The following is a 19,628-nucleotide window of genomic DNA, read 5'->3' as shown; positions in this document are numbered from 1 at the left end:
ATCCCGGCCACGGTGGCCGCATTTCGATGGGGGCGAAATGCGAAAACACCCGCGTGCTTAGATTTAGGTACACGCCATAATTTTTATTAGCCAAGATTGCCTAAGCCTGTAGACTAAAAGGAGTATAGCAAGCAGTATAGGACACCCTGTTATAAGCACCCCACCAGTGAGTATGGAATTAAGGTGACTAAAGGGGACCCAAAACGACAGGATGCGCCACTCGTGCGTTAATTAAACACGCACGTGCAGTCGTCCCCTCTTCGCTGCCTATATGACGGCATTAAGCGCCGGTTATGCCGCGCCGGGCATCGCTCAAGCAAATTATGGGGAACCTTCCAGAACGGAAACTGTCGAAGGTATGCGTAGCACTATACGGTGGTGTGCGGAATGTATATGTTCGGAAATGTATATATGTCCATCTCGCTGCTCGTACTCATCACACACATCAAAATAAATAAAGCATACTACATCAGCATAAACCCCACACACACATCATTTCCACGCATAAGACATTCCGCGCCGCGCCGACTGCCACATAATGCCATGCATACATTGGAAAGTTTGTGTTCAGGGAAGTTCCGTTTAATTTTTTTCAGTTACCAATTATATGCGACCGGTTGCTTCATTTACGAGACAAGCGTAACAGGCGAAACAGCTTTGAGCACGAATTCGGTGGGAATTACACCGTAAAACGCCCACGGTCGTACAACGCAGCAGCCTCGCGGATGCACATGTTCAAGCCAGGCAACCCTGGTTGCTCAGGATTCGTTTCCTCATCTTAACGCTTCAGCGGATGTTGGCCTACGATTTGAACTGGTATTGCTATGGCTCGATAGCGGTGGCTACTTGTAGGATTCTTTCCCCCCACTTTCAATCGCCATATACCGAGAGAGCCTTTTCAAAGCACTAGCGACAACGAAGCGCTGCGCTTCCTAGAGGACCCAGATGCTGAGTTACACCCACATTTTGTGCGCGAGGTTCGTGCGTTAGAACACCACATTTGTCCCCCAGTGAGTGCATTGGGCGAGTATTCAGTATCGCCGACGGTCTTCGGAAGAAAATGAGGGAATATATGACCGACGAAATTTTTAAGAGTCACTTGTTAGTCAGGATAAAAATTAGTTTAAAAAAATATTTGAATTCAGGGATTTTACGAGCCAAAACCATGATTTGATTATGAGGCGCACTGTAGTAGGGGGTTCCGGGCTCATTTTTGACCCTTTTGGTTCTTTAACGGACGCGTGAATATAAGTACACGAGCGTTCTTGCATTACTGTCGGCAATCGAATTCATGACCTCGTTCTTAGCAGCGCAACGCTATAGCAACTTAAGCACCGCGGCGGGTATGTTAGTGAAGATCACATGTGAAGAACCGCAGAGGGCTCACGGAAAGAGCCAGCTAGGCCGGATCTTTCTATTCAGTATATCTGTGCAACGTCAAGTGAATGGAATTCAGGTAACGCTTAATCCAACACATTCCCAAACCTACACAGATACAGCAAAATGTACCCACATACATACTGCGGCATCTGCCCCTGGTGCCGGCGACACATGCCCTACACTCTTTCACATATCGTGGGGGTGCGGGGGCAAACCTCAACATTTAAAGACGCAGAGTCATTTGAGCGGTGAGAGGTACAGCTGACCGGCGATATCCTGGCGGGACAAGACGCTCTCATCCAGCAAGTACGTCGAGCAGCCATGGCCAGTGCAGTCTTGAAATGAGGACACCACTCACTCGACCTCAAGAACAACGACCTCGATGGTCCAAACAAATGTTTTCTCTCTCTCTCAAATAACTCTTAAGTAACCAATTACAGATTAATAATTACTCAGCTACTTTCGCGGGTCAGTCACTGTAACCGATTACATGTTTAACGAAGTAATTATAATCGTAATTAGTTGATTATATGGGAGGTTGATGAACGGCTTAGCTTAATTATTTCGTCAACATGCCGGAAATGTTTAAACCCCTTGGGGCTCCGGACTGGAAGGCAAAACAAATTAGTCATAGCTCGTGTGGTTCAGTGCGCGTAAGCAGGTGGCGCCGCGCCGACGCCGTGCTAAAGCCGCATAATGTTTGCATTCGGCGTTTTGAAGAGGACAGAGCAGGCCTGCTCAGGCAAATGTTGGCCCGTATTCACAATGCTTTTCTCATACGCTTCCTCCGGTGCTCGAGCGCCCGCCATGGTTACGCAACCGATCACAGTGATATTAAGACGATCACTTGGGTGATGGGCAGTTGCTGCCTATATATACTAATAAATATAGAGAAGCTTTGTGCGCAAAGGTCCTGTAACACGGACGCTTCGCGCACTTTTGTAGAGTAGACAAGAGGCGTACCCTAGCTCTGGTCACTCGCAAACACACTTGACTGCAGTTTGCGGTGCCTCCATGGAAATTGACGGCGCCCTCACACTGGTAGCGAGCTGTTCTTGCAAAGATGGGCAGAACCCACCATTCGTGGGCGCTACAGTCGAAAACAGGTCCGTCATGTGTGCACGAACAGGGCTCTTTCTTTATTGAGGCAGTACAGGGACGACAACGAAGACGGGGTTCGAATGGACGGGCAAAGGAACGTAAAGAGAGAGAGAGAGAAGCGATGTGGCGAAGGGCGTCCCGATCCCGTGGCGCTCAGCGTCACTTCGGGAGTTGTACCGGGTCAGTGGGGTATGGCAGTGCTTTGGCGAACTGCGCACAGCGCAAGTGGGCTCTCGCGCGTCGGCGTCTACGTGGAGGGAGAAGGCACGGGGGCGCTGCACTGCAGCTCTTCCTCGGTGAGCCGGTGGAAGTAGCGGTCGAGCAGGGTCTGCGGAGTGCGGCACAGGAAGTAGTGCCACCTGTGCGTGTAGGTGAGCAGGAACCGCAGCCGGCAGTCGCAGTGCACCGGGTTTTCTGCAACGAGGGACGGAACAAAGAGCTGTCAACGGGCGCTTGACGCTTGAAGCTTTCCCCCTATGAAATGAATTCTATGCCAGAAAGTAGTAGTAGTAGTAGTAGTAGTAGTAGTAGTAGTAGTAGTAGTAGTAGTAGTAGTAGTAGTAGTAATAATAATAATAATAATAATAATAATAATAATAATAATAATAATAATAATAATAATAATAATAATAATAATAATAATAATAATAATAATAATAATAATAATGGCGACGACGACGATGATGATGATGATGATGATGATGATGATGATGCTACTGATGATGATGAACGCTGGCTCTTCCCATTTGAGACTGCGACTGAAAGAACTTGCGATGGCAAGTTCAGGCTTCCCGCTGAACAGGCGAAGCCGTTGTACATGCTTTCAACCATCAATTACCGCGTTGCGTGCACATTGGGAACTTCTGGCGAGGCACACATACTACCTTACTACGTGCCTTGGTGAAGAGAGTGTGCTTGCGCCGCGGGGCATTGTGGCATCATACCAGCATGTTCTCGGTGATTATGACGCCGCTTGCCTCCGAGATTTCGGTGCACACAATTGCGTCTTGGTTTCCGCCCCGTTTTTTTTTTCCTTCCATAATTCGATATATGACACATGGCCAACAGGCCTCAGACAAGGTGTCACAGTTCAGTGCAGACATAAATACAACTCGCACCGTCGAAAGTAAAATTTTGTGTTATTGGACATCTCGGAGGGTCATATGACATACATGGTGCTCAGTGGCATACAAAGTATTTCAGCGGCGTAACTTTTTTAGAAATTTTTGCAACTATCTCCAGCGTGCGCATCGCTGTCTTCAGCCCCGTAGCGCTCAGAATACTACATGCCATATGATCATAATTAAATGTTCCGAACAGACTAAAAAGACAGTCATCTGCGGCAAATAGTGGCGACAATTTTTTTTTTAGGTGGGTAACTTGAAGAGGCGCACATTACTTGTACAGCAAATCGCAATTTCAAACTTGGTAATCAACAACGTTGCACTAATGAATTTTTCTAATCTCTAATTTTAGGACATCTGTCACTATTGCGGATTCGGAGCTGTGTGGCTGTTAAGTCGTGTCAATTTGTTTCCAGAAAGATACTAATTAGAAGACCAAGGTGTTTCCTAGCACATTTTAGCAACACATGCGTGTACTGAAGCGAGAATAAACAAGATTTCTAATTAATCGACATGACTTCACTACTGACGGACTTGTGCGGTGTTATGGCGACATGTTTTCTAAGGCACTGAAAGGTAATTGATTTAATATTGCGAACTAGTTAATAAAACATTGTGATTTTCCGTGCTCGTCTGCCTCTTCAAATATGCCCCCCCCCCCCCCCCCCCGCAAAAAGAAGCCGAATTGATCTATATGCCTCAGATACTTTCTTAATAGTCTCCTGGAAATACTAATAAGAAGCAGAGAATACATTCCTTTCGTCCCTTCGTAATCAAGTTACCTTCTGTTAAGAGGTACGAAAATATTAATATTGTATTTTTAAAGGCACACGTCATACAATGGGCACTGCGGAGATAAATCTACAGATGTTTTTCAAATCTGAAAAAAGAAAGTACTTCCTTCGTCGTGCAAACAAAATACTGATCCTCGTCCAGCGAAGCTTACCGGCGAAGTTGACGAAGACGGTCCGGTCCTTGAGTGGAGCCACAGCCTTTTCGTCTACGGTGGTCAGCTTGTTCCTCTGGAGGTTGACGACGCTAAGTTGAGGCAGTTCGTCGGCCAGCCCTTCTGGGAATGCTTCGAGTTCGTTGTCTCTGAAGCACAAACGTCAATGTATGCAGTAATTGCGATGACAGCAGCTGCATTCCTAAATGAGGGACTCGTCTACGTTGCCGTCTAGGTTTGTCTCTTAAAGGGACATTAAAGAAAAACACTAAATCAGTTAATGCTGAAAGAGTATTCTTCAAAAACTACATTTTCATTCATTTCGCGATAAGACGTCGTTGATCATTAGAAGAAAAATGGTCAAAGTTCCGTTTTTTTTTTAGATTTCGCTCTAAAACCCCGGCGCTGGTACGCCAGTGTGACTTCACGGATTCCAAAGCTTTTTTTTTTCTATTTGGGCCGAGTTGTCTCAGTAAAAGTTTCCGAAACTTGCCATGTTCAGTTCTTAGCTCCTTAATAAAGTTTTACCTATAAGAAGTTAACTGGGCCCTAGCAGACGCCGCCAAATCTGTGACGTCACGGTAGGCTAGCGTGGGAGCTTCAAGGCGGCGTCGCTGCCCGTCTTATATTTCGGCGCTTTTTCTGGCTTACCAAGTCTCTTCTAAGGGTAACAGTGGCGTTCTTGGTATCGCAGAAGGGGAATTTACTAATACAGGTGAAAGATTTCTTGCCGTTAGTGTCCTTTTAACGTGTGGTAATGTCACAGGATTAATAGAACTCTAAGGAATATAATGAAAGGAAGCTTTTAGGAGCTTGTCATGGCAGGTGGTCCCACTGTCGAAAAAGACCTGCATTAACTCGAAGCAATCAGTGCCTTCCCCATTTCCTGTATCTCTTCTACAACGAGTAGACAAGCTAGCAAAGCTCTTATACTTATTGTTATAATTACTTGGCCCATGCAATATGACACGCCCAATGGTAAACACCAAAATCATTTTGGTTACACGAACCACTTGAAAGAATAGATTCATTAGCTACTGACAGCACGCGATTCGTGCTAAAGATAGGTATCGGTAAGGGAAGTGTAAAACAAATTACTCGTGTAATGACATAAAGCTTGGCGATAAGATCTATTTTAGAGAAAAGACAGAAAAAAAGCCTGGTTAATACGGAAGTTGCATTCACGAAAAAACAAAAAATACATTCACGATATAAACAGCTCTTTACGCACGTTACAAAATACTGGCGGTCTCTGTCAGGACCTTCATCTTTAAAGCCGTGTGAGGCAGCGATATTGCTCAATCCGCCAAAAGACTATAAACAATGGCACACTACAACGTCTCAAGCAAATACGTTTTCCTGTGTGTTCTGTGCACTAAGCAGAGAAATAGCAGTGGTGCTCGCAAGGTAACGTTTAACATCAACTCACCGCTCTCGTACCGGACACCGAAGAAATTACACATTCGCCGTCAGCATCACTGCTAATTGTCGTCAGTCAAAGCAAACAGCGTATAAAGCTTCGCTTACATCGACTACCACAATGCGTGGGATCTGCATAGTTTAATTCTAGCCCTTTCCAGAAAGGTGCCTTGGCGCTGGCTTGACTACATAGCCGTGCGGATAGAAATGTGTGCATGCTTATGCGATAGCTGTAAAAGCTTGAAGAACTCACGGCAAGTCCAGGAGGAAGAACTTGGGAGCTGGCATTGGCAGCCATCCTCTAGAGAAGACCTTGAGACTCGTTTTGCGCAGCACCAGTGCCTCGAGGTTCTCCAGTGACGTCAGCCAGTCGGGGTCCACGTGCTCCACAGTCGACTTGGTCACGTAGATGCTCTTTACCGTCTTCGGGAGCTTGTTGAAGTCTCTGGTCAGCCGCAGGTTCTCGTAGTCGTCGATGCAGAGCTCCTCCAGCCTCTGGACGCCCTGGAAGACCGACCAGGAAGGAGGCAGGGTGCTGCCGCTGTGGAAGACGACCTTGCGCAGCGTTTCTTCGAGTCCCTCGAAAGGATTTCCCGTGGGTCCCTGCTGCGCGAAGTCCAAGACTGAGACGTTGTAGAAGGCCAGCTTGCAGATGTTGAGGTCGGCGAAGGCCTTCTCCGGGAAACGGTCCAGGCGGCTGTCCTTCAGCTTGAACCAGGTCTCCTTTGTGAGGTCGTCTCCGACTCCGCGCTTGACGTACTTGGCGAAGTCTTCGACAGACGTGAAGTCCCGGCATACGACCCTCCGGACGTTGCCGACTTCGGTCAGCGTGCACGAGGGTTCGCCGACGGCTGCACTCGTCAAAGCGGCGAGCGCTACCGCTAGCCATAGAATAGGCGACGTCATGACGGTGCTCTCTGTGCGGCTGGCTCCAAAGTGGCGGGCTGTGTGGATGCTAGCAAAGGAGTTTGCGGCGAGCCCTGTGGCGAGAATGCGAACGCCGACCGGACTGACGCGTGCTTTATACGCGCGGGATGTGCGCGTGTCGGACCAAACACGTCCGAGCTCCCAGAGAGGACCCTTCCAGGACTGGTTTTGGGCCTCTGATTGTGCGCCCCCCCCACCCTCCTACCCCACCCCCTTCTTTCTTTACGAGGTCTCCGACCGTGTCACTAACCCCAAGATAGGTGCACTTGACTCGCACCTGTTCCCCGGCTTGGCTGACTGCGAGTGAGGTGAACTTGGGAGCTTTCTTTCACTACTGTTGGCCCGCAGGCGCTCGTGCACTAAAATAAATCGCTAAACCAAGGGCCACAGCCGTCCCGGCGATGCGTCTCTGGTGCGTGGTTAGGTAATATTTCGTTAGGAGGGATCACGGGCCACAGGAGAAGCTGGTAACCAGTTCTGATACCACTGCCAACGCAGTATGCGCAACGTGCAGGAGCGCAGCACCACTTGTTCCCACACCCTTTGAGGCCCGGTCGATGTTTACATCTACGAAACCTGCCGTAATAAGAAATAATAAGAGACAGACTTAAAGGAAGCCCCTCGAGCGTCCACTTTTCGGCTCCATTGACCCGCTTATCAGCAGTCGGAGGCGTTTTTGATAGTTGTATACGCAACTAGATCGCAGAACCGGCTCCTATGGAAACGTGCTGCCAGCAGGCTGAAACCGGTCTTTGACCTCTGCAACTGCGTATTGGGTATTGCGGCCGTCAGATGATTTGCCGGCGCGGGCCACGATCTCTTCATTTTATCCTCGTCTCTCCGACGTCGAAAACGAACAAGACACTGCGCGCAGCGAGCATGCATACTATACAGCGCGCCCGCGGCGCAGTTTTGCATAAGGGGCTTAGAGCAGCGCGTCCCGCTCGCGTAATCGGTCGACGCGCGGACCTATCTTCTTCCTGCGGCAACGACGACGCCAACAAAGCACGCGCCCGTCTGCCGGCGTGGAAACTTCCACTGCGGCGCCATTTCTTTCTTTGTGCGCGCGTGGATTTTGCGTCTGCGCGCTGGATAGTCGATTCACTTCGCTTGCGAGAATGCACGGACGGCCCCCGGGTGATCCGACAGCAGGCACGCAGTGCGTTGAGTGATGCGGAGTCCTTCCGACGTGTCGAGAACTTGGCTCGCTTGGCCTCTTCGTACTGCGCCGTCTGGGTCCATCTTGTGAGAACACACTGTGCAGGGACGTCTATACTATTAAAAAAAAGGACAGTCACTTTGTTAGCGTTTAACCCATTGAAAGGAACTGAATTATGGCATACAGGCCTGTATACAGGGTTCCTCAGCTAACTTTAGCGAGAGCTTTAAAATATGCAAGTACCACGTAGCTGGAGAGAACAAAGTTAACGTTGTTTGCCGTCGCTTGGAGATGGAGCGTCCAATCGCGCGGCACTTTTGCATGCCGTTTGCGGGCTTCTTTCACGCTCAGAAAAGCACCTTTATGTAGCACGAACTGAGCAACAGAACGCTGTATCGAGAGTTTTTCATGTCGCTCTACAATTTTCTCATGGACACTTTTCATCTAGTTATAATGTTTGAGAAGTTGATTAATTAAGATTAATTATCAAATTAGGCGGAATTAAAAATATAGTTTGAGTATCTCCAAGCGACGGCAAACAACATTACCTTTGTTCTGTACAGCTACGCGACACTTGCATATTTTTAAACCCTGGCTACAGTTAGTTAGGACACCCTGTATGCTCTTACATATTCCGTTACTGTCCGCTTGTAATGTATGTCAAGACCATTATATTAGTCGTAGGAGGGGAGGAGGAGGATGAAAAAAGTAAGGAAGATGGCCAAAGATGTTGACTATAAAAGTTTATTTATTCAAAAGAACCTCACAGGCCCTATGGCAGGGCATAAAGTGAGGGAGGCACATTAAACAGTAAAGGTATAAAACGTACAAATTTCCAACAGGAACAGTGCTAAAAAGAGGTTACCGTGTTACACAATGCTCGGTTAGGGCTACGCTAGGGGATGGAAAGGGGAGCAGTGTATATATATAATACAGAGAGAGAGAGAGACGCGCTATGAATGCGTACACGCGTGCGCCATGCAAAGACGTTCGCACGTGCTAGTCACCCTCGAGAAGCACGTAAGTGCCTTCACGGCATTGTGGGCCAGCGAACGAGGGGTACGTGTTCCAGTGGCGCCATCGCGGACAGGGGCCGATCGTCTAGTCATCGCGATGCGTTTCAGAGTGACTCTTTGCAAACCAAATTGAGGGCAGTAGCACAATAGATGCTTGACGTTCTCTCCGTAGCCGCACGCATCGCAGGCAGCTCTGTCAGTCCTTCCACTTAGTATTGCGTAATCCTTCGTGAAGGCAACTCCTAAGCACAGCCGACGCAGAAGCGACGTCTCCCGTCGGCGAAGTCCAGGTTGGGGTCGTAGTCGCAGTGAAGCGTTTAGTTCGTGTAATCTATAGCGCGTGTTATATTTGGAATGTTCGCCACTCCTAACGAGAGTGTGCCAGACGGAGAAGCTGCTTCGCAGCGTCTGTCCTCGTAGAGAGTGGCACGGGAACGCACTGCACTTGTTCACGAGTCGCTCGAGCAGCATTGAAGGCGTAATCATTTCCAGTGATCCCGCAATTGCTAGTTAACCACTGGAAATGAACTTGCGGTTGTTTTCTTTCAAGCGCATGGTAATGGTAATGGTAATGGAGGCCCACGATTTCTTTCCTCAACTACTGGTACGGGCTCAATGTCGGAGAACCGACTACAGAGTGTTAGTCATGCGGTAACGTTCGGCCTATATGAGCTATTTCGTCTAACAAAGCAACTTACGTCAGCACCAGAATCGACTGTATTTGGTTGTAAAGGACAATTATATAAGCTTATCCCTGAAGTTTGCAAAGCTGTGAACGAAGTCGTTTAAAGCGCTATCACATTTGCACTATTTGTGAACACGAGACCGCGCAGGAATGTATAGCACGCTCCTTTTCTGCGTGTCGTTCTCACGATCAGCCTCGCTACTGCCTTTTCAACAAACTCACACCTTCAAAAGTTCGGATACGTTACTGAAATTCGCACCAACAACTTCAGAGTGGAGATAAGTTACCCCTGACATTTCATTGTGGAATCCTTTCAGCACATCTCAAAATAATGTAGAAATTCAATCCGACTTTACTTTCCAAGCTAACCTAAAAGGCCAGCCCTTGAGCATAACCAGTTTTCTTTTTATAACCAATTGTTTCACTTAAGTGCGCACTGTATATCCATTACAAATTACGTGCTTTCAAATGTGTTCTCTCTTGCATTTCGCCATGATTTATATTCACTGTTAATTCGCTGCTGTTTAATATATAGTCATCTTGCGCGATTTTCTTTTTTCGAGATGATTTGCTTTCAAGGCATGCGGGAAATAAAAGAAAGTCAAATAAAAGCCTCCAACTCTGCATCGTGCGTGAACTGCAGCAATGTCTGTGCAAGTTTATCGTTCGTCAACCAACGGTCGAAGTTTTCAGGTAGATCTAGCTTCACACCAACCTTTCTTAAGTCTGATCGCTTGCGATCCAGGGCACATCCCGATCAGGTTTTATTTCTTTTTTTCTTCGTTTGTTCCTGTTAATTGGCCGCTTACCAGCACGTGACGTCTCGTCTGCATCTCGTGACGTCTCGTCTTGTTTTTTTTTATGTTGTGGCCACTTGCCGCATTTGCTTAGCATAAACTTTTTAACACGTTTTTAACAAAATCTGACTGCGTAGAGAGGACTTGAGTTTCGACTTACTTACCACAGACCTCATGGGTAGTTTCGCACTGCGAATGCATGCAATGTGACTGAACTGTGTTGCGACAACAGTGAACAGTTTCGGACAAATGTGTAGCGTCATCGTAGGACGAAACTCTATTAAGTATAACGAATGGTCGTGGCAGTAGTGGATGTACGTTTTAGAGCTGTCCGAGAAAGCGCAGTCCGAATAAAGTAAAAGGGCTTAGTGACTGTGCAGAAGTAGTCCATGTCTGCCAAATATTCATCATTGTTGAGGCTCGCTTTATATAAAAAAATCGAGAATGAAAGCAGCCGAACTTTCAAAAATTGCACTACAGTCTTTTGAAGCCTTAGTAAAGAAATTGTTAGTTTGTGCGTTTATTTTAGTTACGTTTAGCTCATCTCAGAGCCACCCATCTATCGTCATTAAATTTCTTCATCCTTTTCTTCGAGTACGGGTTAGTTAGCCGGATCTAAGTCAGGGCTACTTCTTCAGTCTTGCTCTCCGTCTTTCTAATTACTAACATCTTTGGGAATGAATGATCCATATTCTCCAACATCTTTGGGAATGAATGATCCATATTCTCCGGCCGACTGATGGGACTATGATGAAGGGATGGGCATAAGGCCGAGTATACTCAGCAAGGATACGAACCCTGGACCGATTTATTGCGGTTCGTCGCCAAGCTACAGCTGCTACACTCCTCCCACACCCTTCCCACCCATTTTCTTTCTTCTCTTCCTTTTTTTTAATTTTTGCTGCACTCTTCTTGGGGATGCGTGTTGTTGTCGTCAGCACGAAAAGACACATAATATCTCAGACATTTGGTATATTTATGCTCGCATGCAACTCCTTTTATCGCGCTGAGGAGGAGGAAGAGGAGGGACTCTCCGAAGACGTGGCTTGAGTGGCAGGCGGCGAAGCGTCAGCCGCAGGCGCGGCGGAAGGCACGGGGACGACAGGGACGCCGTCTGCGAGCACGGGGGGCGTCTCGTATTCGCAGGGCAGCTCCGGTTCCGACAGCATCTTGATGTAACGTCCCTGGTGGATCTCGGGTGACCGGCACAGGAAGTAGTGCCATCTGTCCGTGTAGTCCAGAAGGAACCACAGCCGGCAGTCGCAGTGGATCGGGTTGCCTGCGTGGACGGGATGGAAACACGATACACGGCTCAGCGAGTGTCGCCCGTCGCCGTGCGCAGCACGTATAGCGTGGGTGGTGCGCACACGAGTGCTTGCGGGACGCCTCGGAATCGGTTGAATAACGAGTGGAGAGAAGCGTGGACGAAAACGAATAGACCTCGGCGGTTAGGGCATACGACAGTAACAATAAAATTCAAACAGCGCTAGACGACAGGACCAGAAAGAGGAGGAGACAAACACGTCCTGTCGTCTAGCGCTGTTTGAATTTTATCGTTACCATGGAACACCAACTCGCCCAAACCGCTGCCCTTCTGCATGTGATATGCTGGCCGACGACGACAACACAGCAGGAGAATTCGCATTTGCGAAAGACGGCCTTGTCATCCCTGACCGGTCGGTTCTACGTGGTTAAGTAGTTTCTGTAGTTAAGTCGAACACGTAAAGATAAACCTGCAAGGATGACTAGGATTCTTTTTACGAGATAGACTGGTTCTGACTTTTTTTTTTCTAGCGCTTTCTTACCTAACATTGTTGTTAGCCTTTCTTAACTAACGAAGTCTTGTTAACCTCCCTGCTTTTAATTCCCCCCCCTCTCTCTCTCACCCCCCTACCCTTCATTCTATAGATCCAGCTATATATACATTGGCCAGCCAGTCCAGTGTACTTCAGCCGAATTGACTTGTCTTTTTTTTTTTCCCTGTGTATTTCCATCTGTCGGTTGAAAAACAATACAAAAAGGGAAACGTTACTGCGGCACTTGCGACGTCAAAGTTGTGTCACTGGAATGACAATCATAATTACCAGAGTACTATGTCGGGCTTGTTGGTGCATAGCCTAAAACGATGTGTGGTGCAACGTTAAAAACCAACAGAATAAATACCCTAAGAAACTGCCTCCTCCTGTTTCTTCTGTTGGTTTTCAACCTCGCGCCGTGCGTCCTTCTCAAATTGTAATTACATCTACGTCTGCTCCCTTCGTGGGCTAGTTCACCAAGAGGGCCAGAACTACGCGCTTTGTCGCGGCATTGCGGCCACCGTGAAAAAGGGGCAAGACCTTTTGAATATTAAGAACCGTGCCAGAAGCTGGGGTGGACCATCTATAGGGATTTTCACGGTGCACATACGTCGTCACGCCATCCCAATTGCGAAAACGCGAAACGGTGTCCAGACCATGCGGCCGCGCAGAGCAAACGCGCGAAAAAACCCGCCGTGGTTGCTCAGTGGCTATGGTGTTGGGCTGCTGAGCACGAGGTCGCGGGATCGAATCCCGGCCACGGCGACCGCATTTCGATGGGGGCGAAATGCGAAAACACCCGTGTACTTAGACTTAGGTGCACGTTAAAGAACCCCAGGTGGTCGAAATTTCCGGAGTCCCCCACTACGGCGTGCATCATAATCAGAAAGTGGTTTTGGCACGTAAAACCCCAAATATTATTAAGACCTTTTGAATATTAAGAACCATGCCAGAAAGCTGGGGTGGACGAGCTATAGGGATTTTCACGGTGCATATACGTCGTCACGCCCTCCCAATTGCGAAAACGCGAAGGGGCGTCCAGATCACGTGGCCGCGCAGAGCAAACGCGCGAACAAAACGCAGCAATCGCCCTGGGCGTTGCTTACCGATGAGTCGGACGATCACGGAGTCCCTGTGCAGAGGTGCGACGTCCTTTTCGTCGAGCGTCGTGATTCGGTTGTCCTCGAGGTTGACGAACTGCAGTGCAGGAAGATCGTCGCCGAGTCCTCGCGGAAATGCGCGAAGGTTGTTCTCGCTGGGTACAAAAAAAAATATGCAAATTGCTCTGGGCAGTGGGTTTATCAAAGTACGCGATCTTCGGCTCGGGAGTCTCTGGGAAAAGGTTTCCGAGCAGTTTGCGGCCGCGTGTATACCCGATGGCCAGTTTACGAGCTGCAGGTATGTGGATAGCTTTCGCGAGATTTGTATTCAAGTCGCGAGCTTCCCAGTTTCACCATATATATAGCGTGTGGATTGCGAGCTTAGTGAACAAGAAGAAAGCGGTAATGCAGGAACTGACTACGAGCTTTTCGTACTGCGCCTCGCAGAGTATAAGTGCTCAGAGCAGAAAACCGCGGGCTGGTAGGAACGTAGACTTATGAAACATTTCTAGCCCATAAGCGGGCTGAATGAAAATTTAGAAAAAGGAGAGAGAAAGACGACACTTTCCTGTGCAACATCCTTCCTGTCCTGTTGTCAAGTATTTTTCAAAAGAGTTCTTTTTTTTTTCTTCCTAAGCGCCGAGAATATTTTAAATATCCTGGGAAGAAACAAAGTCACATACGCCTTCTAGAATTTATAAGAAGGGCAGTTACGTCCATCGGCACTTTCTAAAACTTCTTAAATTATTTAAAATGCTTTCAAGAAATTGGCTACCTTTCTGCTGAGATAACGGCTAGAGATATAACGACACCAATAAAGAAATTCGGCGTGTACTTCATCTAATCCGATAAAAGCTTTCATTATTTTTATTGATTGATTGATTGATTGATTGATTGATTGATTGATTGATTGATTGATTGATTGATTGATTGATTGATTGATTGATTGATTGATTGATTGATTGATTGATTGATTGATCCTAATTTACACTGGTACTATCAGGGATGCCGTAGTGGATTGCATTTGAGTCCTTGTGACTCACTAATATTTTTCTACTCAAATCTTGTTTTCTGGGACAAGTGGTGTCTTCCTGGAAGTGTTATTGAATATCACAACGGATTAAGTTAATCGCCTGATCTCCCCTTCTTTTTAGCATTAAGACACTTTAAGACATTAAGACATTAAGCAGTTCTTCATAGACGTGTCAATCAAGGATTAACATGCGACGCCTGTCAAGCGATATTTAAAAATTATTTTTTTTTCTGTTGCTTTGTATGCTTTCAACCATCGACGTGCTCGTAAAACTGTGGAGGCAAGCACAATACAGATCAAAAGCAAAACGCGATCACTTCATCATCAGCCTGGTTACACCCACTGCAGGGCAAAGGCCTCTCCCATATTTCTCCAACAACCCCGGTCATGTACTAATTGTGGCCATGCCTTGCGAGCTTAGTCACTTAAAGCATCCAGTAAATCGTGAAACATGTTGTTCTACTCGAATATGAGACGAATAATCAGCACGATAAATTTTGAATGAATCGATGTGGACGGTGTAGCTTTTATCGCACTCCGAAGAACGCCGATCACATTTTCGGCAACCCTGCAAGTTCCAGTAACGATGCGCCCATTTAGGTGCAGTGTTGCTTACACTACAGTGATGATCCAGCGGCTGGAAAATCCTGTTGTTTCTGCTTGTGCGCACGAAGTCCCGTGCCAAGGAATTCCGGCCACAAACGGTTCTCGTCCTTATAACGATGCACCATGTAAAGGAATTCCTCTCCACTTCGGCGTTCATGATAGGCAACGGAGCAGCCATGTGTCGTTAACGCCAAGGCTCTCATGGATTGCGCTTTCTTTTTTGGTTGACTGTTTCCTTTTGCGCTTAGTTCTAGTTGCAGATAATTGCTGTGAATTGTTTTAATATTGAATACATATTGATGATATTGGCCATTCCCTAAACCATTCCACTGCTCTTCTTAAACAGGTGAATTATTTATTGCTCTGAAGAATCACTGGAACTGAGGAGTTAGACATTTAGTCGGGTAACTACCGGCAGTCGGTCAACAGACACTTAAAGCTCGTAAGAAATGGTTAGCCTACTAATACTATTCGCGGTATGACCTATCGAGCTCGCACAACTTACGCATGCACAACGCGTCCCACTTAACGCTAAACACGTTGCTGCGGGGACGAAGGTATCTACCAAAAAGAAAAAAAAAAATTATGGTAATCTTGTCGCAGGCAACGCTAAGCGCTGGTCTGGTATATGGTTGCTCAATTGACAGATGTATTTTTCTGATGAAAAATTTGCACAATATTGGTACTGTTACTGAACTCGACTTTAGAAGGCTTAGCAGTCAACAGATTATGTACCACGCGAAGCGTGTTGGAAACCTCGTGGAGAAATTGACGAGGTTCTAAGAACCGAGGATTGTTCAGAGGGAGAAGTTTCTTGTGCGTGCGTTACTGTCACTTGTCGACAACTACAGCGCTATGCGAGCATCGGATAGGAGCGAACATCGTTATTTTATACTCGCAATAATCTTCTTCATTTTCTCTTCACTCTCACCTTTCTCCGCTATTAATTTGTTGGTTTTTTTGCCCCTAGCATTTCGCCAGGTGTGACCGAGGTGGTGCGGCGGTCGCGGCTCTTGTCTAAGCTTAAGCAGCAACTCACGCCAGGTCCAGTGTCCTCAGCTTGGGCGCAGGCCTCGGAAGCATGGAGCGAGCGAAGACCGGCAGGTTGGTGACGCGGACGATGACCGTCTCCAGGTCGTTCAGATCCGCGAGCCAGTCGTTGTCCACGTTGTTCAGGATAGAGTCGAACACGAACACCAGCTTGAGCCCGGGCGGAAGCTTGCCGAAGTCGCGCGTCAGGTTCAGGTTCACGTAACGCTGGAGGTGCAGTTCCTGCAGGGCGGCCATCTTGCCCAGCAGCGACCACGAAGAGGGCAGCGTGCTGTCTCTCCGAAAGACCATCTTCTGCAGCGATTGCTCGAGGCCCGAAAACGGTCCCTCGCCACCTTCCGGCCCGTCCAGCGAGCTCAGAGTGACGTTGCTGAGGATCAGCTCCGAAACGTTGAGACCGGCGAACGCGGCTGGAGGCAGGCGGTCCAGGGCGCTGTCGATGAGGAGGAACCAGGTATCCTTGGACGATTCGCTTCGCGGCACGTGCTTCTTGAAGTCATCGGGAGACTCGAACTCTCGGCAGATAAGCCGCCGGTACTTGTGGCCGTCTATTTGAAAGCAGGAAGGTTCCGCCGACGTCCAGGACACAACCGTGGCCAAGAACATCATCGCGCCCAAGCGCAGAGTGCTTCCCGCGTGGTCTGCCATGATCGCCACTTGTGCACGCGCCGAAACACTTTCCGCGCCGTCGTACTGTCTACCTCCTGCCTATCGGCTAAAGGGAACGTGCCGGTGGGTGCCAGCCCTTATAAACGCGGTCGGTCGGGAGGAGAACCGAAAGTGAGGCGAAAAAAAGAAAGATTTTACCTGTACGCTGCTGCTGGTTGGCGTGGACGCGCAGTGCACGGCCTAAGTTGCTCAGACGGCGCGGAGCCACGCGCTTTGTGTCCCTACGCGTTTTCTATCGTTTTGCTTAATGCTCTTTCTGTGTTTGTGGCGTTGCTCGTTTATTTTCGAATTCCCTAACAAGGCCACACCGCCGCAGGAGCTTAGAGATGACACGGAAGTTTCGCGCGTTCGACGAAGGACGCGACGCACCTCTCCGAGGCCGCCAAGAGAACCCTCGTGGCGTTGGTCTTAATAGGCCTTGGCCGGCTAGACGAGTCATCACTGTCTTAGCTCTGCCGCGGCCTCTTGAACTTTCTGTCGCCGACTCTTCTCTTCAGGGACGCGCTCGACTGTACTGTACGTGTGTGTTGCTTTTGTTTCGTGCAGTACGGATCGCGAACGCCGACTGGCAGGAGACACGGTGGTTTCGTTAAGATAAAAGAACAACAACGAAGAAACGGAAGCATAAACTCGTTATTTCCCTGCGCAGCCAAGCGGCCGAGGTAGTAGAGGCATAAACTATGATGTCACGGCACTATAGACCGCGAACGAGCGCGTACTGCGAAGGCAGTTCTTCTGCTTGCGTTGCGCCGTTATAAGCGCTGTCACTCCTGCAGGCCCGGGACAACCGGCCAGACGTTAGCTGACAGAATCCTGGCGCTGTCCTCCTCGAAGTCTGAGAGCTTACGCAACCCATCCGTGCTGCGCGCGGCATCGGTGAATCATCGCACAACTCGCGCTTCCTGGGGCTACAAGGTTCAACGTGGTTAGGGCAATCGTAACTTTTCGCTTTGCAGTGCGAACTGCACGGCAATTGGAAGGAGTATGTGGGGAGGATGGTCATGAAGGCGACGTCGCCACGGCTCCAATCGCAAACTCGTTTTCACTGTGGAAGTCGTAGAGATGTGTACCCAAACAAACATCAAACACCTTCATAATGTAGACATATACATGCGGCTTCGTATAACGCTGCAAAAAATGACGAAAGAAAAGAACGAAAGAAGGAAAGAAGAAAGAGAAAACAAGAAGCCTTAAGTTTATGTACATTTGTTGTCTAAACGGTTTCGCGTTAGTAGACTCAAAAGTGTTACCTTGTAGCTTTCGGCACTATAGCGCTGCACCTTCCTTGCTGTGTACAGGGCGACGTTGCCTTCACTTTTTTCATACTTTTTCTCTCTTACTTTTTCTCACCATCTTTATTCATCTCTCCTCCTTGGTCCTTTTTTTACAGGCGAGAAACAATTGTATACTCTTCATAACGTTGTGGCAGTGCACGGCCTTGGTTCATTAAAATCGCGTTCATGCGAATTCATAAACGTGCCTTTCGGTCACTTACATTATTAAGGTTGACTTACCCCTAAGGACATGCGAATATTCAAAATTTCGCATGCGCATCGAATAGTCTTTACTATTCGATTCGTATTGGATTCGAGAAACGACCATTGGGTGTTGTCGAATATTCGTTCCATCCGACTACTGTATGAGGGAGAACAACAGCTGTCGCACCCTACAGGGAGAAAGACCGACGAAAGCGGAGATTTTTCAGCATAATTATGCTGCAGGAGAACCGCGGTTGTTACCCAGGTCTTATTATTTTTGTTTAAACAATACTGCCGGCCTTCATCAGGCCCAGGCAGGAGGAGCAGTACACAATGAAATTCATTTATAAGCTTATCACCAGATTCAAAATTCAGTGGTTATTAGCATTAGACGTACCAAATAACATAAGTTAGCCCCTTCTTGCCAAATACACGCTATAGGGAACATTTATATTTCACTCGTTTTAGCGAAGAGAAGTTATTCGGTAATCGGTTATATATACGAAGGCAATTTCTTTAGCCCACAAAAATAACAAAAATTATGACAGCAAGTTATCAAAAATGTCAGTGTTGTTTAGCAAGTTTGTTGGCAGATAGTTCCGGCCGGTTGCTGTTCTGGGGAAGAAAGAATATTTAAAGGTGTTCGTTTAGCGCGGAGAGGGTTTAATGAAGGTGCATTGAGATGCCTTGTTAGTCGCGTTGTTAGGGGCTTTAGATATATGGATCGGGATTTACTGACAGCTTCTGATTTTTTTTAGCAGAGAAAGAAACTTTAGCCGCATGTATTGGCTCCGAGCCTCACGTGTTGGCATACCGTGGTCGTTCACTGAGGATGTAGGAGAGTCAGTAATGCGGAAATTTTAGAAGATGAATCGGTGGGCTTTACTTTGTACCGTCTCCAAGGCAGCAATGTTTGTCTTCGTGAATGGATCCCAAACTGTCTTAACCTCCGTGTAAGCTAAAAGTGTAACTGAGTGTGCGCGTTTTAATCTCTGTCGCACAAAGGAGAGTTTATGAAAGGACGATACGCGTACATTAGAAATATGGGCATTTTAGCTTAAGTTAGTCACTGTGACACCAAGGAATTTATACGCACTTACTTCATTAAAAGGACTGTGCGTAAAGGCTGTACTGATATGATAAGCTGTAAATTTTATTGGTTATCTTCATGGAGACTGTTCTTCTTCTACGTTTAGTTTCATGTCCCATTTTTAGACCAGTCATAACTATGATTAAAGTTGGAATTCAGTGGCAGTTTATCATCCCGGATATTAATTGTTGTAAGCAAAATACAATCATTCGTAACAAGTACAATTTGTACAGGTTGCGCAATTTCATTAAT

General features: G+C 47.5%; 2 protein-coding genes across 2 annotated transcripts; both read right to left on the bottom strand.

Moving 5' to 3' along the window:
• Positions 1-2,515: 2,515 nt before the first annotated feature.
• On the bottom strand, positions 2,516-7,715 carry LOC135899611 (leucine-rich repeat and fibronectin type-III domain-containing protein 4-like). Its single transcript, XM_065428919.2, has 3 exons — positions 6,224-7,715; positions 4,552-4,700; positions 2,516-2,895 (listed from the first exon to the last, which is right to left on the bottom strand). Exons 1-3 carry the CDS (start codon positions 6,874-6,876, stop codon positions 2,729-2,731), a joined length of 969 nt encoding a protein of 322 aa, XP_065284991.1. The 5' UTR covers positions 6,877-7,715; the 3' UTR covers positions 2,516-2,728.
• A 3,796-nt stretch (positions 7,716-11,511) lies between these two features.
• On the bottom strand, positions 11,512-17,021 carry LOC135899558 (carboxypeptidase N subunit 2-like). Its single transcript, XM_065428857.2, has 3 exons — positions 16,129-17,021; positions 13,457-13,605; positions 11,512-11,833 (listed from the first exon to the last, which is right to left on the bottom strand). Exons 1-3 carry the CDS (start codon positions 16,785-16,787, stop codon positions 11,553-11,555), a joined length of 1,089 nt encoding a protein of 362 aa, XP_065284929.1. The 5' UTR covers positions 16,788-17,021; the 3' UTR covers positions 11,512-11,552.
• Positions 17,022-19,628: the final 2,607 nt, after the last annotated feature.

The sequence above is a fragment of the Dermacentor albipictus genome, chromosome 4 (assembly GCF_038994185.2).
Source record: "Dermacentor albipictus isolate Rhodes 1998 colony chromosome 4, USDA_Dalb.pri_finalv2, whole genome shotgun sequence".
In the NCBI taxonomy this organism is placed as follows: domain Eukaryota; kingdom Metazoa; phylum Arthropoda; class Arachnida; order Ixodida; family Ixodidae; genus Dermacentor; species Dermacentor albipictus.
This window is presented reverse-complemented; position numbering and strand designations above follow the sequence as displayed.

Excerpts from the sequence above, each read along its gene's own strand:
- LOC135899611 (XM_065428919.2), bottom strand. The coding sequence starts at position 6,876 with ATGACGTCGCCTATTCTATGGCTAGCGGTAGCGCTCGCCGCTTTGACG. Across the intron at positions 4,701-6,223 it reads TTCTTCCTCCTGGACTTGCC|AGACAACGAACTCGAAGCAT; the intron begins GTGAGTTCTTCA and ends TTTGTGCTTCAG. Across the intron at positions 2,896-4,551 it reads CGTCTTCGTCAACTTCGCCG|AAAACCCGGTGCACTGCGAC; the intron begins GTAAGCTTCGCT and ends CCCTCGTTGCAG.
- LOC135899558 (XM_065428857.2), bottom strand. The coding sequence starts at position 16,787 with ATGGCAGACCACGCGGGAAGCACTCTGCGCTTGGGCGCGATGATGTTC. Across the intron at positions 13,606-16,128 it reads CTGAGGACACTGGACCTGGC|CGAGAACAACCTTCGCGCAT; the intron begins GTGAGTTGCTGC and ends TTTTGTACCCAG. Across the intron at positions 11,834-13,456 it reads CGTGATCGTCCGACTCATCG|GCAACCCGATCCACTGCGAC; the intron begins GTAAGCAACGCC and ends CCGTCCACGCAG.